The sequence below is a fragment of the Ranitomeya variabilis genome, chromosome 4 (assembly GCF_051348905.1).
Source record: "Ranitomeya variabilis isolate aRanVar5 chromosome 4, aRanVar5.hap1, whole genome shotgun sequence".
Taxonomy (NCBI): domain Eukaryota; kingdom Metazoa; phylum Chordata; class Amphibia; order Anura; family Dendrobatidae; genus Ranitomeya; species Ranitomeya variabilis.
The window spans coordinates 732674817-732698545 of NC_135235.1; the positions used below are offsets into that span (position 1 = coordinate 732674817).

General features: G+C 45.4%; 1 protein-coding gene across 1 annotated transcript in view; it reads left to right on the plus strand.

Annotated features, from left to right (window-relative positions):
• Nucleotides 1-23729, plus strand: part of LOC143767925 (uncharacterized) — a 74901-nt gene that overhangs the window by 18571 nt on the left and 32601 nt on the right. Inside the window, exon 7 of the mRNA XM_077256444.1 lies at nt 8605-8762. Within this exon, the coding sequence (XP_077112559.1) occupies nt 8605-8762 (158 nt within the window). The remainder of the gene's footprint in view (nt 1-8604; nt 8763-23729) is intronic.

The window sequence follows — 23729 nt, forward strand, 5'->3', positions numbered from 1 at the left end:
GATTGGTCACTGCAGATTCGTAGCAGTTTTCCATCACGTTTACAGTACCACGTAAACCTATGGAAAACCAAATCCGCTGTGCCCATGGTGCGGAAAATACAGCGCGGAAACACTGCGTTGTATTTTCCGCAGCATGTCAATTCTTTGTGCGGATTTCGCAGCGTTTTACACCTGCTCCATATTAGGAATCCGCAGGTGAAATCCACACAAAAAAACAATGGGAATCTGCGGTAAATCAGCAGGTAAAGCGCAGTGCGTTTTACCTGCAGATTTTTCAAAAACAGTGCGGAAAAATCCGCACACAAATCCGCAACGTGGGCACACAGCCTTAGGGTTAGGGTTGGAATTAGAGTTAGGGTTGGAATTAGGGTTAAGACTAGGGTTAGGGGTGTGTTGGGGTTAGGGTTGGGATTAGGGTTAGGAGTGTGTTGGGGTTAGTGTTGGAGTTAGAATTGAGGGGTTTCCACTGTTTAGGCACATCAGGGGGTCTCCAAACGCGACATGGCGCCACCATTGATTCCAGCCAATCTTGCGTTGAAAAAGTCAAATGGTGCTCTCTCCCTTCCGAACCGCGACGTGTGCCCAAACAGTGGTTTACCCCCACATACGGGGTACCAGCGTACTCAGGAGAAACTGGACAACAACTTTTGGGGTCCAATTTCTCCTGTAACCCTTGGGAAAATAAAAAATTGCAGGCTAAAAAATTATTTTTGAGGAAAGAAAAAAGATTTTTTATTTTCACGGCTCTGCGTTATAAACTTCTGTGAAGCACTTGGGGGTTCAAAGTGCTCACCACACATCTAGATTAGTTCCTTTGGGGGTCTAGTTTCCAAAATGGGGTCACTTGTGGGGAATTTCTACTGTTTAGGCACATCAGGGGCTCTGCAAACGCAACGTGACGCCCGCAGAGCTTCCATCAAAGTCTGCATTTCAAAATGTCCCTACTTCCCTTCCGAGCCCTGACGTGCGCCCAAACAGTGGTTTACCCCCACATATGGGGTATCAGCATACTCAGGAGAAACTGGACCACAACTTTTGGGGTCAAATTTCTCCTGTTACCCTTGGGAAAATAAAAAATTGGGGGCTAAAAATCATTTTTTGAGAAAAGAAAAATTATTTTTTATTTTCATTGCTCTGCGTTATAAACTTCTGTGAAGCAGCTGGGGGTTTAAAGTGCTCACTATGCATCTAGATAAGTTCATTGGGGGGTCTAGTTTCCAAAATGGGGTCACTTGTAGGGGAGCTCCAATGTTTAGGCACACAGGTGCTCTCCAAACGCGACATGGTGTCCGCTAATGATTGGAGCTAATTTTCCATTCAAAAAGCCAAATGGCGTGCCTTCCCTTCCGAGCCCTGCCGTGCGCCCAAACAGTGGTTTACCCCCACATATGAGGTATCGGCGTTACGAGTAGAAATTACCCAACAAATTTTAGGATCCATTTTATCCTGTTGCCCATGTGAAAATGAAAAAATTGAGGCTAAAAGAATTTTTTTGTGAAAAAAAAAGTACTTTTTCATTTTTTACGGATCAATTTGTGAAGCACCTGAGAGTTTAAAGTGCTCACTATGCATCTAGATAAGTTCCTTGGGGGGTCTAGTTTCCAAAATGGGGTCACTTGTGGGGGAGCTCCAATGTTTAGGCACACGGGGGCTCTCCAAACGCGACATGGTGTCCGCTAAAGATTGGAGCCAATTTTTCATTCAAAAAGTCAAATGGCGCTCCTTCGCTTCCGAGCCCTGCCGTGCCCCCAAACAGTGGTTTACCCCCGCATATGAGGTATCAGCGTACTCAGGACAAATTGGACAACAACTTTTGTGGTCCAGTTTCTCCTTTTACCCTTGGGAAAATAAAACAATTGTTGCTAAAAGATAATTTTTGTGACTAAAAAGTTAAATGTTCACTTTTTCCTTCCATGTTGCTTCTGCTGCTGTGAAACACCTGAAGGGTTAATAAACTTCTTGAATGTGGTTTTGAGCACATTGAGGGGTGCAGTTTTTAGAATGGTGTCACTTTTGGGTATTTTCAGCCATATAGAACCCTCAAACTGACTTCAAATGTGAGGTGGTCCCTAAAAAAAATGGTTTTGTAAATTTTGTTGTAAAAATGAGAAATCACTGGTCAAATTTTAACCCTTATAACTTCCTAGCAAAAAAAAATTTTGTTTCCAAAATTGTGCTGATGTAAAGTAGACATGTAGGAAATGTTATTTATTAACTATTTTGTGTTACATAACTCTCTCTGGTTTAACAGAATAAAAATTCAAAATGTGAAAATTGTAAAATTTTCAAAATTTTCGCCAAATTTGTTTTTTTCACAAATAAACGCAGAAATTATCGACCTAAATTTACCACTAACATAAAGCCCAATATGTCACGAAAAAACAATCTCAGAACCGCTAGGATCCGTTGAAGCGTTCTGGAGCAACAACCACAAGACAGATTTCATAACCTTGTATCAATGTAATCAGTATAACTGCATCAACCTGAGTGTTTTTAGGTTACTGTGCCCAATCTTGCTGATAGGTTCCCTTTAAGACACCTCAGCTCTGCACTATTATACACAGTTCTTTTTAAATGTGTAATATTTCACAAGCTGAGCACAGAGGACTGAACCAGAGGAGAACAACGTTGTTTCTGGCAGATTCCGGCCATATGCTTTGAGCTTTAGTAGGGTGTGGTACTTTCCAAATGGCTGAAGTAGGGAGCAGATTACTCCAGCTGGACAGCAGGAACAGATCCCAGAGGAGATTTGACACACCATATGCAGAAGCCCTAACTAGGGTTTATCGAATAGCTTCAGATAAGTGCTTATCCGAATAGCTATAGCGCTTCCTGAATAGCTACCTTGGTAACCTGGATACCTGTAGCGCTCCTGATAATGAACTGTTCGGTGTCGCTGCTGCATGTGTCGTGGCTGTGTGACAGTCACAACACATGCATGGATAGCCCCAAAACAGGTACAGGCTTTGTGTGTACTGTATGTGTTGTGACTGTCACACAGCCACAACACAGGCAGCTGAAGCCCTGAACAGATGATTATCGGGAGCGCTCCATGTAACAAGGTTCCCAAGGCAACTATTCTGTAAGCGCTATAGCTATTAGGATAAGGAGTTATGCAAAAGCTATTCGATCAACCCTAGCCCTAATATATCTAAATGACAGAAAACCAGAACAAATAAACAAAGGCAGTGCGCCAACTAAATAAATACTACGTAGGTGTACAAAGTGAGCGTCTACCTGGACGCAATGTGACGCACAATTTAAGTATAAGTAGTATCAATAGCAAAGTAGATGCCTGTTATGTCCAAAAGTTCCACATGAAATGCGTGGCTGCTATTAAAAAGGAGAGCACACTTACTGGCTAATGATGTAGCTGCTTGTGAGGGTGATAACACGTTCTCAGGAGGGCTGCAATAGTAGAGACAGGTTCACCAGCGGCCCATGGAAGTGCAGAGTCCAGTATCCAGAGTGGCGATGTCCAGGACAGCGGCGTGGGGCGGCACAAACACCCGAAAGTGAAGGGAGCGTCCTCCCTGGTGGGTGTGTGCCCGCCGCACGCGTCAGGAACACCGCTTGCCGGCACCCGTGAACCAGGGGAAGCTGGTGCACAGAGCGGTGAAAAAAAGGGGGCGTGGTAAAGGTGACGTCACCAAAACAAAAAACAAAGGACGGATGCCGCACAGGACCACACTTGCCTACGCGTTTCGAAGGTCTACGGACCTTCTTCGTCAGGGCTGAGGACACTGGCGGTCTCTTAGTCCTTTTAAAGCGCCATATACCCCCATAATGCACCGGCCCCTGGAACACTGCAAACCTATTGGGCCACTGACAGCGTGAAGAGGAGGAATAAATAAGAATTTAACTATACATAATACAAGCCGGGATTATCCGGAACAGAATAACCTATATTGAATATATAAAACACCTTTTATTATCTATGAAAAAATGTAAAAAACACCATATAAAAATCAAATAAATAACACCATATAAATGCACATTAAATAGTATAAAATATGCCGCTGTAAATTATAACAGGCATATAAATATTTAAAAGAGTCTAAAAGAACTACGAAAAAGGAAAACTGTAAGAGGAAGGGGGGGGGGGAGAGGGGAAGGGGGAGGGAAGAGGAGGGGGAGGGGAAGAGAATCATGAGAAAGGAGCTACTAAATGTGAGAAGTTAGCTAAAAGCGTATAGCTCAATCTCACAGTTCAGGCCTTTAGGGACTAAACTGTCTAGCGTAAAGATCCACTTGGATTCAGTACGTGACATGGACTTGATATAATCACCTCCCCTCCAATTCTTGTGTACCCTCTGAATGCCACAAAAACTTAACCCTTTACTTGACCTCCCATGGTGCTCCATAAAATGTCTAGATAGGGGGTGGCCTACAAAGCCTTTCTCTATATTATTACAATGTTCCTTGAGCCGGTCCATAAGTCTACGTTTGGTCCGGCCTATATAAATTTAGTCACATGGACATTTAATCAAGTAAATTACCCCCGTAGACCAGCAGGATATGCTATCTTTGATTAAAAATTCCCGAGAGCCATCTGAATTAAAAATTTTTAGTTGTTTACTCTTTTTAAAATTTGTACATACACAACAAGAACAGGTACCACAGGGAATAAAACCTGGATTATTTTGGTGAAATTTCTTAATAGGGCCCCTCCTAGTAGTTGGAGCTATGATATTCCCAATTGTCTGCGTTTTCCTAAAAATGAACCTTGGGTTATGGGGTAATAGACCACCTATCACCTTATCCAATTGGAGGGTTGCCCAGTGTTTACGTATTATTTTAGTAAACAATTTATGCCCCTGATGATACCGTGTAATAATGGGCAGGCGGTGGATTTGATCTACAATACCCTCTCCAATAGGTGAATTCCTAGTGGTTCTATGTATGAAGGTATCTCTCGAGGTTTCATGGACAGCCTTGTTGGCTGCCATGATAAGATCTAAAGGGTACCCTTTTTCCAGACATTTGGTCAATACCTTATCTTCCTCAATAAAAAATATTCAGGTCCAGAAAATTGACTGTTGTTTTACTGGACAAATTAAACATTTACAGAGATATACAGATTAAATTTATTATTGAGAGTATTCTTTTTATCTTGGAGCATAATTATTTTATTTATGATGGCCAGTTCTATCTTCAAACATGGGGAACAGCCATGGGTACCCGCTTCGCTCCCAGCTATGCGAACCTCTACGTAGCTAGATGGGAGGAGCTACACATAAAACTTACTAACAGCCGCAACATTGGGTTGGTCATGTGGAAACGGTTTATAGATGACGTATTGTTTATTTGGAATGGCCCCCAAGATGAGTTGGATATATTCGTTGCCAGCCTCAATTGTAATGACTTTGGGTTGGAATTTACAGCAACTACTAGTAAAACAGACAATTTCCGGGACCTGAATATTTTTATTGAGGAAGATAAGGTATTGACCAAATGTCACCGCAAGGCGGTGGACTCTAATGGTTTTATTGATATGAGTAGTTGCCACCTCCCCGTCTGGTTGACTAATATCCCTAAAAGTCAATTTACCCGACTAAGACGGAATTGCACTAAAATTCGGGACTATGAAATTGAGGCTGAGCACCTGACGGGAAAATTTCTGGAAAAAGGGTACCCTTTAGATCTTATCATGGCAGCCAACAAGGCTGTCCATGAAACCTCGAGAGATACCTTCATACATAGAACCACTAGGAATTCACCTATTGGAGAGGGTATTGTAGATCAAATCCACCGCCTGCCCATTATTACACGGTATCATCAGGGGCATAAATTGTTTACTAAAATAATACGTAAACATTGGGCAACCCTCCAATTGGATAAGGTGATAGGTGGTCTATTACCCCATAACCCAAGGTTCATTTTTAGGAAAACGCAGACAATTGGGAATATCATAGCTCCAACTACTAGGAGGGGCCCTATTAAGAAATTTCACCAAAATAATCCAGGTTTTATTCCCTGTGGTACCTGTTCTTGTTGTGTACGTACAAATTTTAAAAAGAGTAAACAACTAAAATTTTTTAATTCAGATGGCTCTCGGGAATTTTTAATCAAAGATAGCATATCCTGCTGGTCTACGGGGGTAATTTACTTGATTAAATGTCCATGTGACAAAATTTATATAGGCCGGACCAAACGTAGACTTATGGACCGGCTCAAGGAACATTGTAATAATATAGAGAAAGGCTTTGTAGGCCACCCCCTATCTAGACATTTTATGGAGCACCATGGGAGGTCAAGTAAAGGGTTAAGTTTTTGTGGCATTCAGAGGGTACACAAGAATTGGAGGGGAGGTGATTATATCAAGTCCATGTCACGTACTGAATCCAAGTGGATCTTTACGCTAGACAGTTTAGTCCCTAAAGGCCTGAACTGTGAGATTGAGCTATACGCTTTTAGCTAACTTCTCATATTTAGTAGCTCCTTTCTCATGATTCTCTTCCCCTCCCCCTCCTCTTCCCTCCCCCTTCCCCTCTCCCCCCCCCCCCCTTCCTCTTACAGTTTTCCTTTTTCGTAGTTCTTTTAGACTCTTTTAAATATTTATATGCCTGTTATAATTTACAGCGGCATATTTTATACTATTTAATGTGCATTTATATGGTGTTATTTATTTGATTTTTATATGGTGTTTTTTAAATTTTTTCATAGATAATAAAAGGTGTTTTATATATTCAATATAGGTTATTCTGTTCCGGATAATCCCGGCTTGTATTATGTATAGTTAAATTCTTATTTATTCCTCCTCTTCACGCTGTCAGTGGCCCAATAGGTTTGCAGTGTTCCAGGGGCCGGTGCATTATGGGGGTATATGGCGCTTTAAAAGGACTAAGAGACCGCCAGTGTCCTCAGCCCTGACGAAGAAGGTCCGTAGACCTTCGAAACGCGTAGGCAAGTGTGGTCCTGTGCGGCATCCGTCCTTTGTTTTTTGTTTTGGTGATGTCACCTTTACCACGCCCCCTTTTTTTCACCGCTCTGTGCACCAGCTTCCCCTGGTTCACGGGTGCCGGCAAGCGGTGTTCCTGACGCGTGCGGCGGGCACACACCCACCAGGGAGGACGCTCCCTTCACTTTCGGGTGTTTGTGCCGCCCCACGCCGCTGCCCTGGACATCGCCACTCTGGATACTGGACTCTGCACTTCCATGGGCCGCTGGTGAACCTGTCTCTACTATTGCAGCCCTCCTGAGAACGTGTTATCACCCTCACAAGCAGCTACATCATTAGCCAGTAAGTGTGCTCTCCTTTTTAATAGCAGCCACGCATTTCATGTGGAACTTTTGGACATAACAGGCATCTACTTTGCTATTGATACTACTTATACTTTCATTGTGCGTCACATTGCGTCCAGGTAGACGCTCACTTTGTACACCTACGTAGTATTTATTTAGTTGGCGCGGTGCCTTTGTTTATTTATTTAGTAATTCCCTTTGTTATTTGACAGAATTAGCACAGTCGCTGTCTAGGCACCTGCAGCCTCCTCTTTCACTCCCCTGGGAGCGCCGGTGTGTGGTTATTTCTTTGTAGAAAACCAGAACAGTCGAAATCCCAATAAAGTGATTCAATTTTATAAATTAATTCACTGAGGGTTATCATCTATACACACGTGGTCAAAATTGTTGGTACCCCTCGTTTAATGACAGAAAAACACACAATGGTCATAGAAATAACTTGACTCTAACAAAAGTAATAATAAATAAAAAAGATTGTAGACGCCTGTGATACTTAGTGGACACACATTGATTTAAAATGTCCCTTTTTTCACATTTTCAGGGGTACCATAATTTCTGGTCCAGGCTTATTTCATGAGTTTTATTCTTTCTTAATTCTGTGGATGCATGGTTGAAAAGCAATGTCTGACGCTCATTTGTTCATTTTCATAGATAATTTATCATTACTTTTGTCAGATTCAAGTTATTTTGGTGACTGTTGTGGGATTTTCTGTCATTAAACGAGGGGTAACAACAATTTTTACCACGTGTGTAGGAGGACTGAATATTTTGATTCCACAGCCACTTTCCAGAAATTAACATGCAGTGGAATTTGGAGAGTGAAAAATTACACATTTGCCATTTTATTACCCAGCACTTAGTGCCCAAATTGTGCTCACTATAATATTGCTAAATACAGGGATCCTAAATGTTGCTTGAGCACACTGCAAGACTCAGAAGTGAGAGCAGATTTTCCTGGATTGGTTTATGGAAACCCTCTTGCATTTCAACAGCCATTGAGCCACTAATAGTGTGGGAACCTCTGTTTTTCCATTGACAGATGATGGACCTGAGTGGGGACTTGTTTTTTGTGAGATGAGAATTGATATTATTTTCGCCTACATAGATATTATTTTCGCCTACATAGCATTGGTTGGTTTCTTTTTATTCAATATTTGGGAGACAGAATAAACACAGTTGAACGCACTACTGATTAATCTAATACGGTTTTCTATTAGACTGTGAACTGTCATTGTCTTGGTAAATAATTCCAGTTTTTTACATAAACTGTACATAAAAATGGCAAGCTAAGTAAAAAATGTTCAAAAATATAAAATTCAAGGATATTTTATTCAAAAATAATTGTTTTTTTCTTAGCAGATGACTGTACCCGGAGATCAGAGGGACAGCTGACATCTTCAGTTTTTAAATCAGATGATCTCAAAATCCCACAGGATGCAACTGTATTGAATGCCATGACTTCAGATATACCATCATCCCTTCACAGCAAAGATCTGTCATCTGATACTTTGAAACAGGTCCTGTCTTCTGATTTATTACTGACTACAAAGGAAAATGAAAGTCACAAAATAAGCATTAAAACACAAACTGCTCCTAAAGAAAATAAGTCATTTTCACATTCAGTATATGGAAATACCATACACCAAAGAACCCACACAAGGGAGAAGCCTTTTTCTGTTCAGAATGTAGGAAATGTTTTAACCGAAAATCAGATTTGGTTGTGCACCATAGAACTCACACAGGGGAGAAGCCTTTTTGCTGTTCAGAATGTTGGAAATGTTTTAACCTAAAATCATATTTGGTTAAGCACTAGAGAATCCACACAGGGCAGAAGCCGTATTCATGTTCAGAATGTGGGAAATGTTTTATCGAGAAATCAGATTTGGTTCAGCACCATAGAACTCACACAGGGGAGAAGCCTTTTTCCTGTTCACAATGTGGGAAATGTTTTAATCACAAATGTAGTCTTCTTGTTACACACCAGAGAACTCACACAGGGGAGAAGCCATTTTCCTGTTCAGAATGTGGGAAGTGTTTTTACCATAAAACAAATTTGTTTAAGCACCAGAGAAGTCACACAGGAGTGAAGCATTTTTTCTGTTCAGAATGTGGGAAATATTTTAACCATAAATTTATTCTTGTTACGCACCAGAGAACTCACACAGGGAAGAAGCCTTTTTCCTGTTCAGCATGTGGGAAATGTTTTAACCACAAATGTAATCTTGTTACACACCAGAGAACTCACACAGTGGAGGAGAATATAGGCCCCACAGCCTAAAAACAGCAGCCTGCAGCTGCCTAGAAAAGGTGCCTCTATTAGAGGCACCTTTTCAAGCGCTTTGCCTGGCTCTTCCCACTTGCCCTGTAGTGGTGGCAAGTGGGGTTAATATTTGTGGGGTTGATTTCACCTTTGTATTTGTCATGATCTCTTAGACGCGGCCAGCAGTTTGTCACGAAATCCACAGGGATTCCTGACCACTGCCACCAATATGTCACGGATTGGGGTGACTTTAGACCAACAGACGGCTACCACATGTGCAGGGGGATTATCTTAGTTATCCCTCCACTGGCACAATGTGATTAAAAAAAAAACACACACAAAGTTATTGACCTCTTAGTTTACAGCAGGGGATTATTTTAGGTATCCCACTGCTCTTCATTATACCATGTACTGCAGGGATTTGTGTATCCCGCTTACAGTTCCACTTAAACCTTGCAGCTCTCTGGCGCCCCCCTTACTGTCAGGTCAGATTAGGTACTGCACCTAGGGTAAATAGTCGCCAGAAAGGCTGCCTGCTTTGTACTGGCTATTGGGCACGCTGCAGCGATAAACTACTCCCGCTCAGGCAGGAACAATAATTATCAAGCCGCAGTCGCTACAGTGACACCCAAAGGCATGCACAGTACACGGTATTACTGCCACCAGCTTCGATTAAACGGGTCCGAAGCTAACCCAAAACAGTAGCGTAATTTATTCAGTCATCATGACAGCACTAACGAGAGAGGGGATCCGCCCTTCAGGGACAGGAAACCTACAGAGATAAAAGGGCGGCACCTCTCTCCCGCATCAGTTGGTTTCCTGTCCCTGACAGGGGACCCTGCAGTATGCCTTTAGGAAGAAAGGTGAAGAATGAAGATTTTGACCCAGGTCCGACTCACCGATCCTGGAGGCGGGAGGTCCCCTTCCTCGGTGTTGATCGCGATGCTGGAAGTGCCGCACCACAGAAGGCTGTGGGGGTAGGCAGCAGCAGAGCAGGAGCAGCCTTCAGGGGGAGTGCTGTCTCTTTCGGTGTCCCATCGCCGCAGGTACGGGTAAGTATTATGTGGGAGGCCCTCCTTCTGATAGCGGGTGTTGGGGGCTCCCTTTAGCTGGGGTAGTGCCCCTAGAGCTGAGTAGATTTCTTTTTTTTTTTTTTTTTTTCTTCCCCTGTGCTGCGTGACCGCACAGTGTTACAGGGGTCACCTGTGCCCTATCAGCCAGCGCTTATGGTCCGCGCTCGGGTGGGCGGCTGCGGCGCGTTGTCAGCGGTGTTGGTGTCCCCTCTGGCTTGTGCGCTGCGTGCGGCGTTTGGGAAGCTGCAGGGCGCACCGGAAGTGACGCGCGGAAAGGGGCGGGGCCTGGAGCGGCAGCAAATGATGACGTGCGGCGCATGCGCAATAGGCCGCGCCGGGGGGGAAAAAACATGGCGGCGCCCTGTCGGAGTTACCGAAAACCGCGTTCGTGGCGGTTTTTTATCAAAGGAGGGGCTGGATACGGCAGCGCTCTCCTGGGGGACAGTGTGAGTATCATTGGTAGTGGTTCTCGTGGAGGAGGGGCCTCCCACATGCTGTAATGTACCGGGCAGTTCATCAGGATTGGCCTGCTGACCCCCATCTGGGGAGGTACCTTTGGGGCCGGCTATTTAATGATTCAGCTGCGGCTTCCTCTTGCTTCGCTTCCATTTTCACAATGGAGTCTCAGGAGCAGGATCCGTTGCCTTCAGAGCAACAGTGTCAACCCCTGGAGAAGCCCCATGCAGCGAAGACCCAGCGACGTTCTAGTGGCAGTAGTCGTCCTGGAGGTAGAGCTGATCAATCTTCTAAAGCCGGAAAGTCCTCAAGCCGTATGGATGTTGCTTCGGTGGAGAGGGTCCCCCCGCAATCTTCGGTACCACTCAGACACTATAGGGGTAAGTGATCATCGTGAAAGTTCACTTAGTGATTTGTGTCTCCCCTTATTTTCCCTTTTTTTTGAATCAGGGAAAAAAACGGTCCTCTAAGTCTAAGCACAAGGAGTGTACAGAATGTGGCATTCCTCTCCCGGATGATTACTTTAAAAAACTATGTGGTCCGTGTATCCAGCGTTTAATAGCGGAGGAGACACCAGATTTCGCTGCTAGCCTAAGACAGATTGTCAGACAGGAAATTAGAAGCTCATCAAGATCTCAGTCTCATAGTAAGGGGTCTAAAAGAATAGAGCTGGGATCCCCAAGTTCACGTGAGGACAGTGACTTAGGAGATCTGAAGTCAGAAGCTTCTCAAACATCAGTATCATCCTCAGACACTGAGTACGGGCATTCTTGTTTTTCATTTGACCGGATAGACCGCCTTGTAAAGGCGGTAAATAACACAATTGGAATTGAACAAACGCCGACAGAAAAATCCATGCAAGACGTGATGTTCAAAGGGTTGGACCGTAAATCCCGCCGATGCTTTCCGGTGGTAGAGAAAGTTAGCTCCCTAATTTCCAGAGAATGGAAAAAACCGGAAAGGAAAGGTTCTCTTCCTCCATCCTTTAAACGGAAGTATCCATTCGAAGAATCCGCATCAGCGACGTGGGATAAAGCCCCGAAACTTGATGCAGCCGTAGCTAAGGCTTCCAAGAAATCCTCTCTGCCATTTGAGGATCTGGGAACTTTAAAGGATCCACTTGACAGGAGGGCTGATGTGTTTCTCAAGGGAGCTTGGGAGACTTCAGCAGGGGCTCTCAGACCGTCAATCGCAGCCACCTGTACAGCACGCTCTTTGATGGTATGGTTGGATAGCCTGGAAGATCAGCTGAAAAACAAAACCCCGAGAAACGAAATGTTATCCTCCCTCTCTATGATTCAGGGGGCTGCGGCTTATCTGGCCGATGCTTCAGCGGACTCGGTCAAGTTGGCAGCCAGGTCGGCCGCACTTTCTAATTCAGCCCGTAGAGCAATCTGGCTAAAATGTTGGCAAGGGGACATGCAGGCCAGATCCAAATTATGCAGCATTCCGTGCGAAGGGGCGCACTTATTCGGTCCGATTCTAGATGAACTGTTAGAAAAAGCGGGGGATAGTAAGAAATGCTTTCCCTACCTCGGTAGACCCACTTACAGACGAGGTACTAACAGAAGGTGGTTTGACCGAACAAGACCGAATAGAGAAAAGCCCAGATATGACGCCAATAAAAAGAGAGGTAGAGGCTACATGTTTAATTCTTTCGAGACAACAGGAAGCCACAATGACTGGCGGACCGGGTAGGAGGCAGGCTTCTAGCCTTCTATCCGGCCTTGCGTAATATTTCTAATAGCCCGTGGATCCTGAACATTGTTGAAGTTGGGCTAAAGTTTGACTTTCAGATCACTCCTGTCGATAGATTTCTAGTAACTCCGGTGCGTTCTTCTCCTGCAGAACAGCTGGCGTTAGAAACTGAGGTCCAGGAACTCCAACAGAAAGGCGTTTTGGTGGAGGTTCCTGAAGTACAAAGGGGTAAAGGATTCTATTCTCCCCTCTTTTTGATTAAAAAGCCAGATAATACTTTTCGCACCATTATAAACCTTAAGGGCCTAAACAGGTTTTTGTGGATCCCATCATTTAAAATGGAGTCGGTCAAATCCGCAATAAAGTTATTGTTTGACAGGTGTTTTATGGTCGTCTTAGATCTTAAAGACGCATATTATCATGTCCCCATACACGTAGAACACCAGCGCTATTTAAGAGTTGCAGTCCTCTTAGGGGAATCGGTTAAACACTTCCAATATAGAGCGCTCCCCTTTGGCGTTGCAGTGGCCCCTAGTGTGTTCACGAAGATAATGGTAGAGGTCATGGCACATCTCCATGAGCAGAATATTCTCATAGTTCCATATCTGGATGACCTATTAATAATAGGAAACTCTCAATCACACTGCACGTCCCAACTTCACAAAGTAATTACAGCCTTGCAGGGGTTGGGTTGGATAATTAATTTTAAAAAATCACGGTTACAGCCTTTAGAGGTTCAAGAATTCCTGGGTCTCATATTAGACTCAAAGTTACAAGAATGCCGTCTACCTGATGCTAAGCTAGAAAAAATCCAACGACAGATACTCAAAGTGACTAACAATCCATTAGTAACATTGAGGGGAGCAATGTCATTGCTAGGCTCACTCACGTCGTGTATCCCGGCGGTACTTTGGGCCCAGTACCACACCAGGGTCCTACAGTGGGAGGTTTTGTACAACACTCGTCTGTTAGAGGGTCACTTAGATAGTTCTTTTTTCTTGTCTGATTCCACTATTCAGTCCTTGCGTTGGTGGTTACACACTCCAAACCTACGTAAGGGGGTTCCCTGGGTAAACCATATATCACGTGTAGTGACCACAGATGCTAGTCCCAAAGGATGGGGGGCGCATATGGGTGATATGTGGGTCCAGGGGGTTTGGTCACGTTCCGAACAGGATTTGTCATCTAACCTTAAAGAGCTATTGGCCGTTGAACGAGCTCTGAGCCATTTCCTTATGTCCTTACAGGGCCATCACGTCAGGCTATTCTCAGACAATCAGGTAACTGTAGCTTACATTAACCACCAAGGGGGAACCCGATCCAGATCCTTAATGGAAGTGGCGGGTCGTATCTTACAGATAGCCGAAAATCATCTTCTGTCGCTCACATCACTGCATATAAAAGGGAAACACAACGTCATGGCCGACTTTCTAAGTCGCAGGAAGCTCGGGCAAGGAGATTGGGTTCTCAATCAGGCCATCTTCGATCAAATCACCCGTCGTTGGGGGTGCCCACAGATAGACCTCTTCGCCAACAAAGAAAACAAAAAATGTCGCCGGTTTTGTTCCCGAAACCCCACAGACAATCCGGATGCAGTATATGCCCTCCTAATTCCATGGCACTTCGATATAGCTTACGCCTTTCCCCCATTGAACTTGATTCCGGTTGTTCTCAGGAAGATTCGGGAGGACAGAGCTCATGTAATCCTGATAGCGCCGTTCTGGCCCAGGAGGCCGTGGTTTCCTTGGCTGAGGAAAATGTCCATTTCTCAACCGTGGATTCTCCCAGAACTCCCAGACCTCCTCTCACAGGGTCCAATCTTCCATCCACGAGTGGCCAGTTTACATCTGACGGCGTGGGATTTGAAGGGTCATTGCTAAAGAAAAAGGGGTTTTCAGATGGACTTATTAATACCCTATTAAAAAGTAGAAAAGATTCCACGACAAATATTTGTTAGAATCTGGAGAAAATTCCTGTCAGTTTCAGGATCAGTTTTGAGTCAGAAAGCTAATATTCCAAAAATCTTGGAGTTCCTGCAGAGAGGCTTAGAGATGGGGCTAGCTACAAGCACCCTTAGAGTCCAAGTTTCAGCCTTAGGCACATTGTATAATTGTGGATTAGCTAAAAATTATTGGATTGCTCGTTTTATTAAAGCGGCGGCTAGATCAAGACCCATCGTTAAGAAAAGACTAGCCCCGTGGGACTTAAACCTGGTCCTCTCAGCGTTAACGGAACCCCCCATTGAGCCTTTAGAATCTGCTTCTATAAAGATCCTGTCCTTAAAAACAGCTCTCTTGGTTGCTCTTACGTCGGCTAGGAGAGTTAGTGATTTACAGGCCCTCTCTAAACTGACTCCATATATGCAGATTAGAGAAGATAGGGTAGTATTAAGAACTGATCCCCTCTATCTTCCGAAGGTAGCGTCAAAGTTCCACAGACTTCAGGAGATAAATCTCCCCACTTTTTGTCCTAATCCTAAAAACCCAAAGGAACTCAAACTCCATACATTGGATGTCAAAAGATGCCTTCTTAAATATATTTCTTTAACAGATCCCTGGAAAAAAGATAATTCCTTGTTTATATCCTATCAGGGAGTCAGGAAAGGGTTTAGAGTATCCAAGAACACCTTAGGTAGATGGATTAGGGAGGCAATTTCTTTGGCTTATTCAGCAGGTGGCCTAGAAGTCCCGGAAGGCGTAAGAGCTCATTCCACCCGTGCCATGGCGACTTCCTGGGCGGAGAGGTCGGAGGTGTCGATTGAGGATATATGTAAGGCGGCCACATGGTCATCTCCGTCTACTTTCTTTAATCATTATAGATTAGATCTTGGTGGCTCCAGCGATCTCACATTTGGTAGAAGGGTGCTGGAAGCAGTAGTCCCGCCCTAATACTCTTTTCTCTGTAATTCTCTCGTTAGTGCTGTCATGACGACTGAATAAATACTCAAGCTACTTACCAGGTAGCGGTGTTTTTCAGGAGTCCATGACAGCACTCCTATATTCCCTCCCTTTCTACTGGTATGGCTTTCATCACGATAAATATATTCTCATATATATTAATTTTCTAAAAATTAGTCACAAGGTGAAATGTGTTAGATATTTATGTGTTATTAATCAATGGAGGTCCTCTCATGCTCTGTAATCCAACTGATGCGGGAGAGAGGTGCCGCCCTTTTATCTCTGTAGGTTTCCTGTCCCTGAAGGGCGGATCCCCTCTCTCGTTAGTGCTGTCATGGACTCCTGAAAAACACCGCTACCTGGTAAGTAGCTTGAGTATTTCCCTTCAGAAGACTTAGGGTACGTTTTTAGAGCATGGAGAAAGAACTGGCATGAAATAATATACCCCATAAAATGTAGGCAGTGCTTTATCAAAATATTTTACAAAGATGTTACAAATGAGACAATTGCAAATATGTACAAGGTAATTATAAAAAAAGGGAATAACATGAGAAATAACACTTACAGTTGTTCAAAGCATTGCAGGCAACAGGCTAGGGGAACTTTCCATCTATCCTAGTGCATCAGGGCGTGCACTCCGGGCTCTTCAGGTAAAAACTCAAATCTCACTCTCTTGGACGCCGGCCAGCACTTAAAACCTACAGCCTGTGACCTCACAGAAAGGGCTGGCTTTTCCAAACCCTCCTCTCTCTACATTCTGAGTACTTCAACCTTAAATTTATCTACTTTCTATAACTTCACTACACAACATGTCATAGTCGTAACAAACCCAGCATTCATCTCGGATTAACGTGGGCATTCTAATGAGATCAAATATGTCCTGTCTGGGATACATATTTACCGAGAAATCCCTACTTCTTTACCAGATGGAGTTAGAAACTCGTCTTTAGAGTGCTGGATAGATGCTTCGATGGAGATTAAAAATATATGTTTTTGTGGTCTTAACTTAAACGGTTTGCGTAATATCTTAGAAAAACAGAACAAAGAACTTTCATAGATTCTAGAAGTTTCTAGTCCAGTTATAGCTGGATAAGAGCTTACACGGCAGGAAATGCCGGTCGTAAATACCTTGGCTCTCATAACCCCCACACTCCCTGAGAAGGAAAGTCAGGAATTTGCAGCTACGAGCTGTTGCTCAATCACTCCAAGGAGGGGGGCTTAGCCCACAGCATGCTAGCAAGAGAACTAAACTTATGATATTTCATACCATCGTGACTGTATTGTTAGGTGACATCAATCCCAAGGCTTAGTAATGGAGAGGTGTCTATAAGACACCCATCCATTACTAATCCTATAATTGTATGGTACATAAAGACACAGCCAGACTAAAAGTCCTGTATTTGAAAAAATGACACAGACTCCTTTATTATTCTCAATTAAACCATACTTACTGCATACCCTAATCCCAGCAAAACCCTTGATCTCTTGTAGTAAAAATAAAATAAAAAACCAACAATATACCATACCTGTCTATTGTTCTGTCCGACGCTGTAATCCATGTCTGGGGGCTAAATAGTTTTAAACTTTGACGGTGCCAAGATGCAACCTTCCCGGCTGATAGCGCAACATCATTCACCAGCGGTGACATCAAGTCCGGGCTGAACTTCGGTGACCTCATGACCATGGGAAAATGCCAGTGATGATGTCACTCTGGTCAATGATGCAGCGCTCTCAGCATCTCATTTACCAGTGGCTTTCAGCCGGGGCGGTCACATCTTGGCACCTTCCAGGTTGCAAACTAGCCCCCAGCCATGGATTACGGCGTGGGAGAAGCTGACGGACAGGTATGGTATATATGTATTTTTTATTTGTATTACAGGAGATCGAGGGCTTCACTGGGATTAGGCGTATTAATAAAAATGTAAAACTGTGTTTAGTGTTATTTCATATAAAAGACTTTATTCTGATTGTACCTTTATTTAACATGTAACTATAGGATTAGTAATGGATAGGTGTCTTATAGACACTTATCCATTGCTAAGTTGTGAGCTTGATGTAACCAGACAATAGAAAGGTGACAAACCCCACAAATATGAACCCACTTGCCACCGCTACATCTAATATGTGCTTCTTTGTTGGGCACCTGCATGCTGCTGTTTTTAGGCTGGGGGGCTATATAAATGGCCCGTTACCAGCGTGAGAATATTAGCCCTCGATCCCAGTAATCCCAGTGAAGCCCTTAATCTCCTGTAATAAAAATAACATGAAAAAAAAAACAATGTACCATACCTGTCCTTCGTTTTGTCCCACGCTTTAATCTATGTCTGGGGGATAATTCGTTTTCAACCAGGACAGCGCCAATATGTAACCGTTCCGGCAGAAAACCACTGGTGAATGAGCTGCTGCCAGCACACCATCATTCACCAGCGGTGACTTCATCTTTGGCATTTTCCCACGGTTCGGAGGTCACCGCAGTTCAGCCTGGCCTCGAAGATGTCACCGTTGGTGAATGATGTGTAAGGAGAAGCACTGGACTGCAGGATCCTGCACTGCACCGGGCCCGGAACTGCTGAGGCTGCTTCCCTTGTTGTCCGGGGAAAGGCTTAAAGGGCCACTGTCACCCCCCCCCCAGGCGTTATAAACTAAAAGAGCCACCTTGTGCAGCAGTAATGCTGCAGTCTAACAAGGTGGCTCTTTTAGTTTTTGATTAAGTTATTACCGCAATAAAACGTTTTAAAAATTGGCCAAACGTACCAGCGATTGTACCGGGAGGCGGTCCGAAGCGTCCTCTATGAATCTTCAAACTGCCGTCACTCTTCTCTTCAGGGCCGATGGTACCCGCCCCCTTCGCGTTGTTGCTTCAAATCCGGCGCCTGCGCTGTGCGTGCCTGCCTGGGGCCTGCGCAGTCTTCTTTGGCCGTCATCACTCACACGCAGGGTGCCTGACTGCGTCTGTGCGGGCAGTGCGGCCGCCCTGTTACTGAATCCCCGCCCCGCACTGTGTTATTCATTATGCACACTGCGGGGCTGGCATTCCTGGGCATGCGCACTGCACTGCGCTGTTCAGGCCCTCCCCCAGCTCGGACGTTCTCCTTTGTCTGACGCTCCCCCGCCTTCCGGCATTATTTTCGGCTGCCAGATTCCAAAATCTGGTGAGGATTAGTGTATATGGCGGCAAGCTGCTGTGTGCTTTGTCTCTCTCTATGTGTTTGTATGTTTTAATGCAAATGCATATTTACACCAGCAGCAATGAAAATTTGGTACTTGTGTGGGTGGCCATAAATTACAAAGCACTGATGATCAATACTGTTTTTTGGGGAGCATTATAGGTTTACATTGCGTTCGGGCAATACGTTTTGCGAATATAGCTAGCGTATTGCACCAGCGCAATGTCTTTAGCGGGATTGCTTTTGCCGATCCCGCTATCGCAGATCCACAATCTGCGCTAGCGAGGAACGGAGCTGGGACGCTGAAAGCAGCATCTGAGGTCCGACTGAAAATAACGGCACATCGCAAGGGCGTGCCTAAAAAATGGCATGCGCTAGCGATGCGATCCAGATCCTAAACACATTGCCGTCAATGGGTGCGCTAACGGACCCGTTGCATGGCGTAACTTGCGACAATCACGCCATGCAGCGTACTCCTTTAGCGTTAACCCATTAACGCTTAGTGAACCTATTCGTAACGCATTGAACATCAGTAAAGGAGGAGGGGTCTGCATTATACCACATCAAAGAACAATAAACGTTGAGGGGTGACCATTATTACACCGTACTGCAGATCAATGCACGGTCAGGGGTCTGCATTATTATACCGCACTGATCATCAATAAACGGTGAGGGGGATCATTATTATTCCGCACTATAGATCTATAAACGGTCATGGTGGAGCATTGAGTGGAGCACTTAAATACGTGGCACTGAAATACGTGGCACTGAAATACGTGACACGTGGCACTGAAATACGTGGCACGTGGCACTGAAATACGTGGCACGTGGCACTGAAATACGTGGCACTGAAATACGTGGCACTGAAATACGTGGCACGTGGCACTGAAATACGTGGCATTGAAATACGTGACACGTGGCACTGAAATACGTGGCACGTGGCACTGAAATACGTGGCACGTGGCACTGAAATACGTGGCACGTGGCACTGAAATACGTGGCATTGAAATACGTGACACGTGGCACTGAAATACGTGGCACGTGGCACTGAAATACGTGGCACGTGGCATTGAAATACGTGACACGTGGCACTGAAATACGTGGCACGTGGCACTGAAATACGTGGCACGTGGCACTGAAATACGTGACACATGGCACTGAAATATGTGGCAATGAAATACGTGACACGTGGCACTGAAATACGTGGCACGTGGCACTGAAATACGTGGCACGTGGCACTGAAATACGTGACACTGAAATACGTGGCACTGAAATACGTGACACATGGCACTGAAATATGTGGCAATGAAATACGTGACACGTGGCACTGAAATACGTGGCACGTGGCACTGAAATACGTGGCACGTGGCACTGAAATACGTGGCACTGAAATACGTGGCACTGAAATACGTGACACGTGGCACTGAAATACGTGGCACTGACGTGGCACGTGGCACTCAGTGCCACGTATTTCAGTGCCACGTGTCACGTATTTCAGTGCCACGTATTTCAGTGCCACGTGCCACGTATTTCAGTGCCACGTGCCACGTATTTCAGTGCCACGTGTCACGTATTTCAGTGCCACGTATTTCAGTGCCACGTATTTCAGTGCCACGTGTCACGTATTTCAGTGCCACGTGCCACGTATTTCAGTGCCACGTGCCACGTATTTCAGTGCCACGTATTTCAGTGCCACGTACCACGTATTTCAGTGCCATGTGCCACGTGTTTCAGTGCCACGTGCCACGTGTTTCAGTGCCACGTATTTCAGTGCCACGTATTTCAGTGCCACGTGTCACGTATTTCAGTGCCACGTGTCACGTATTTCAGTGCCACGTGTCACGTATTTCAGTGCCACGTGTCACGTATTTCAGTGCCACGTATTTCAGTGCCACGTGTCACGTATTTCAGTGCCACGTATTTCAGTGCCACGTATTTCAGTGCCACGTGTCACGTATTTCAGTGCCACGTGTCACGTATTTCAGTGCCACGTACCACGTATTTCAGTGCCACGTGCCACGTATTTCAGTGCCACGTGTCACGTATTTCAGTGCCACGTATTTCAGTGCCACGTGTCACGTATTTCAGTGCCACGTGTCACGTATTTCAGTGCCACGTGTCACGTATTTCAGTGCCACGTGTCACGTATTTCAGTGCCACGTGTCACGTATTTCAGTGCCACGTGCCACGTATTTCAGTGCCACGTGTCACGTATTTCAGTGCCACGTATTTCAGTGCCACGTATTTCAGTGCCACGTGTCACGTATTTCAGTGCCACGTGTCACGTATTTCAGTGCCACGTGTCACGTATTTCAGTGCCACGTGCCACGTATTTCAGTGCCACGTGTCACGTATTTCAGTGCCACGTATTTCAGTGCCACGTATTTCAGTGCCACGTGTCACGTATTTCAGTGCCACGTGTCACGTATTTCAGTGCCACGTGTCACGTATTTCAGTGCCACGTGCCACGTATTTCAGTGCCACGTGTCACGTATTTCAGTGCCACGTATTTCAGTGCCACGTATTTCAGTGCCACGTGCCACGTATTTCAGTGCCACGTGTCACGTATTTCAGTGCCACGTGTCACGTATTTCAGTGCCACGTGCCACGTATTTCAGTGCCACGTGTCACGTATTTCAGTGCCACGTATTTCAGTGCCACGTATTTCAGTGCCACGTGCCACGTATTTCAGTGCCACGTGCCACGTATTTCAGTGCCACGTGTCACGTATTTCAGTGCCACGTATTTAAGTGCTCCACTCAATGCTCCACCATGACCGTTTATAGATATATAGTGCGGAATAATAATGATCCCCCCTCACCGTTTATTGATGATCAGTGCGGTATAATAATGCAGACCCCTGACCGTGCATTGATCTGCAGTACGGTGTAATAATGGTCACCCCTCAACGTTTATTGTTCTTTGATGTGGTATAATGCAGACCCCTCCTCCTTTAGTGATGTTCAGTGCGTTACGAATAGGTTCACTAAGCGTTAATGGGTTAACGCAAAAGGAGTACGCTGCATGGCGTGATTGTCGCAAGTTACGCCATGCAACGGGTCCGTTAGCGCACCCATTGACGGCAATGTGTTTAGGATCTGGATCGCATCGCTAGCGCATGCCATTTTTTAGGCACGCCCTTGCGATGTGCCGTTATTTTCAGTCGGACCTCAGATGCTGCTTTCAGCGTCCCAGCTCCGTTCCTCGCTAGCGCAGATTGTGGATCTGCGATAGCGGGATCGGCAAAAGCAATCCCGCTAAAGACATTGCGCTGGTGCAATACGCTAGCTATATTCGCAAAACGTATTGCCCGAACGCAATGTAAACCTATAATGCTCCCCAAAAAAACAGTATTGATCATCAGTGCTTTGTAATTTATGGCCACCCACACAAGTACCTAATTTTCATTGCTGCTGGTGTAAATATGCATTTGCATTAAAACATACAAACACATAGAGAGAGACAAAGCACACAGCAGCTTGCCGCCATATACACTAATCCTCACCAGATTTTGGAATCTGGCAGCCGAAAATAATGCCGGAAGGCGGGGGAGCGTCAGACAAAGGAGAACGTCCGAGCTGGGGGAGGGCCTGAACAGCGCAGTGCAGTGCGCATGCCCAGGAATGCCAGCCCCGCAGTGTGCATAATGAATAACACAGTGCGGGGCGGGGATTCAGTAACAGGGCGGCCGCACTGCCCGCACAGACGCAGTCAGGCACCCTGCGTGTGAGTGATGACGGCCAAAGAAGACTGCGCAGGCCCCAGGCAGGCACGCACAGCGCAGGCGCCGGATTTGAAGCAACAACGCGAAGGGGGCGGGTACCATCGGCCCTGAAGAGAAGAGTGACGGCAGTTTGAAGATTCATAGAGGACGCTTCGGACCGCCTCCCGGTACAATCGCTGGTACGTTTGGCCAATTTTTAAAACGTTTTATTGCGGTAATAACTTAATCAAAAACTAAAAGAGCCACCTTGTTAGACTGCAGCATTACTGCTGCACAAGGTGGCTCTTTTAGTTTATAACGCCTGGGGGGGGTGACAGTGGCCCTTTAAAAACCCTGACTGAACCCCTGACCCAGTAGCAGGGCACGTGCCCAAAGAAATGCACACTCTGAAGCAGTCAGTTTTGGCACGGGCAGAGAGCGAGCATCAGGCTGAAGAGTGTGCTCCTTCCCTTGAGCACCCACGCTGCGTTGCTCTGCGCCCACCAGTCCCTGCCATCACCCAAGTGTCCAGGAAGGACCGAGCAGTTGGGTGTCCTGCCTTCACCAGACTGGGAGCTGCCGTGTGTTCCTCATCTGTGAGCACAATGCCCGGGCTGCTGAGAGAGAGCCGTGCACCAGATAGACTTTTGTGGCCTGACCAATTAATCCTCGTGAACCACCCTACGCCGGATTCTGGAATTGCTGCGGCCCTGCTGTGGCCCGCACCAACCTATGGACTAGGGGCTCAGCGGAAGGTACCGGAGACCGACTGGTGCTGCCAGAAGAAGGACCGTTGCATGATAGATCCCAATGAAACCACACCACCTGCTGCTGGCACCATTGTCTCCAAAGCTACAGCTAAAGACTGAGAGGCCTTTGATACGATAAGTGATTTTCAGGAACTGCCATTATTATGTTTACTGCTCACTTTTGTTGCTTATCCGCCACTGTACTGTTCAACCTCCCTTTGTATCTCCCTACGAGGAGTTTAACCCCTGTTATATTAAATCTGTTCAAATTGTTAACCCTTGCTCTCCCTCTCTTGCATCACTGCATCCCACAACCTGCTCACAGATGCTGCGCTCTCAGGAGCTCATTCACCAGTAGTTTTCAGCCGGATTGGTCACATCTTGGCGTCATACTGGTTAAAAACTAATTATCCCACAGATATGGATTACTGCGTGGGACAGAAGGACGGACAGGTATGGTATATTGAACCAGAAACACATG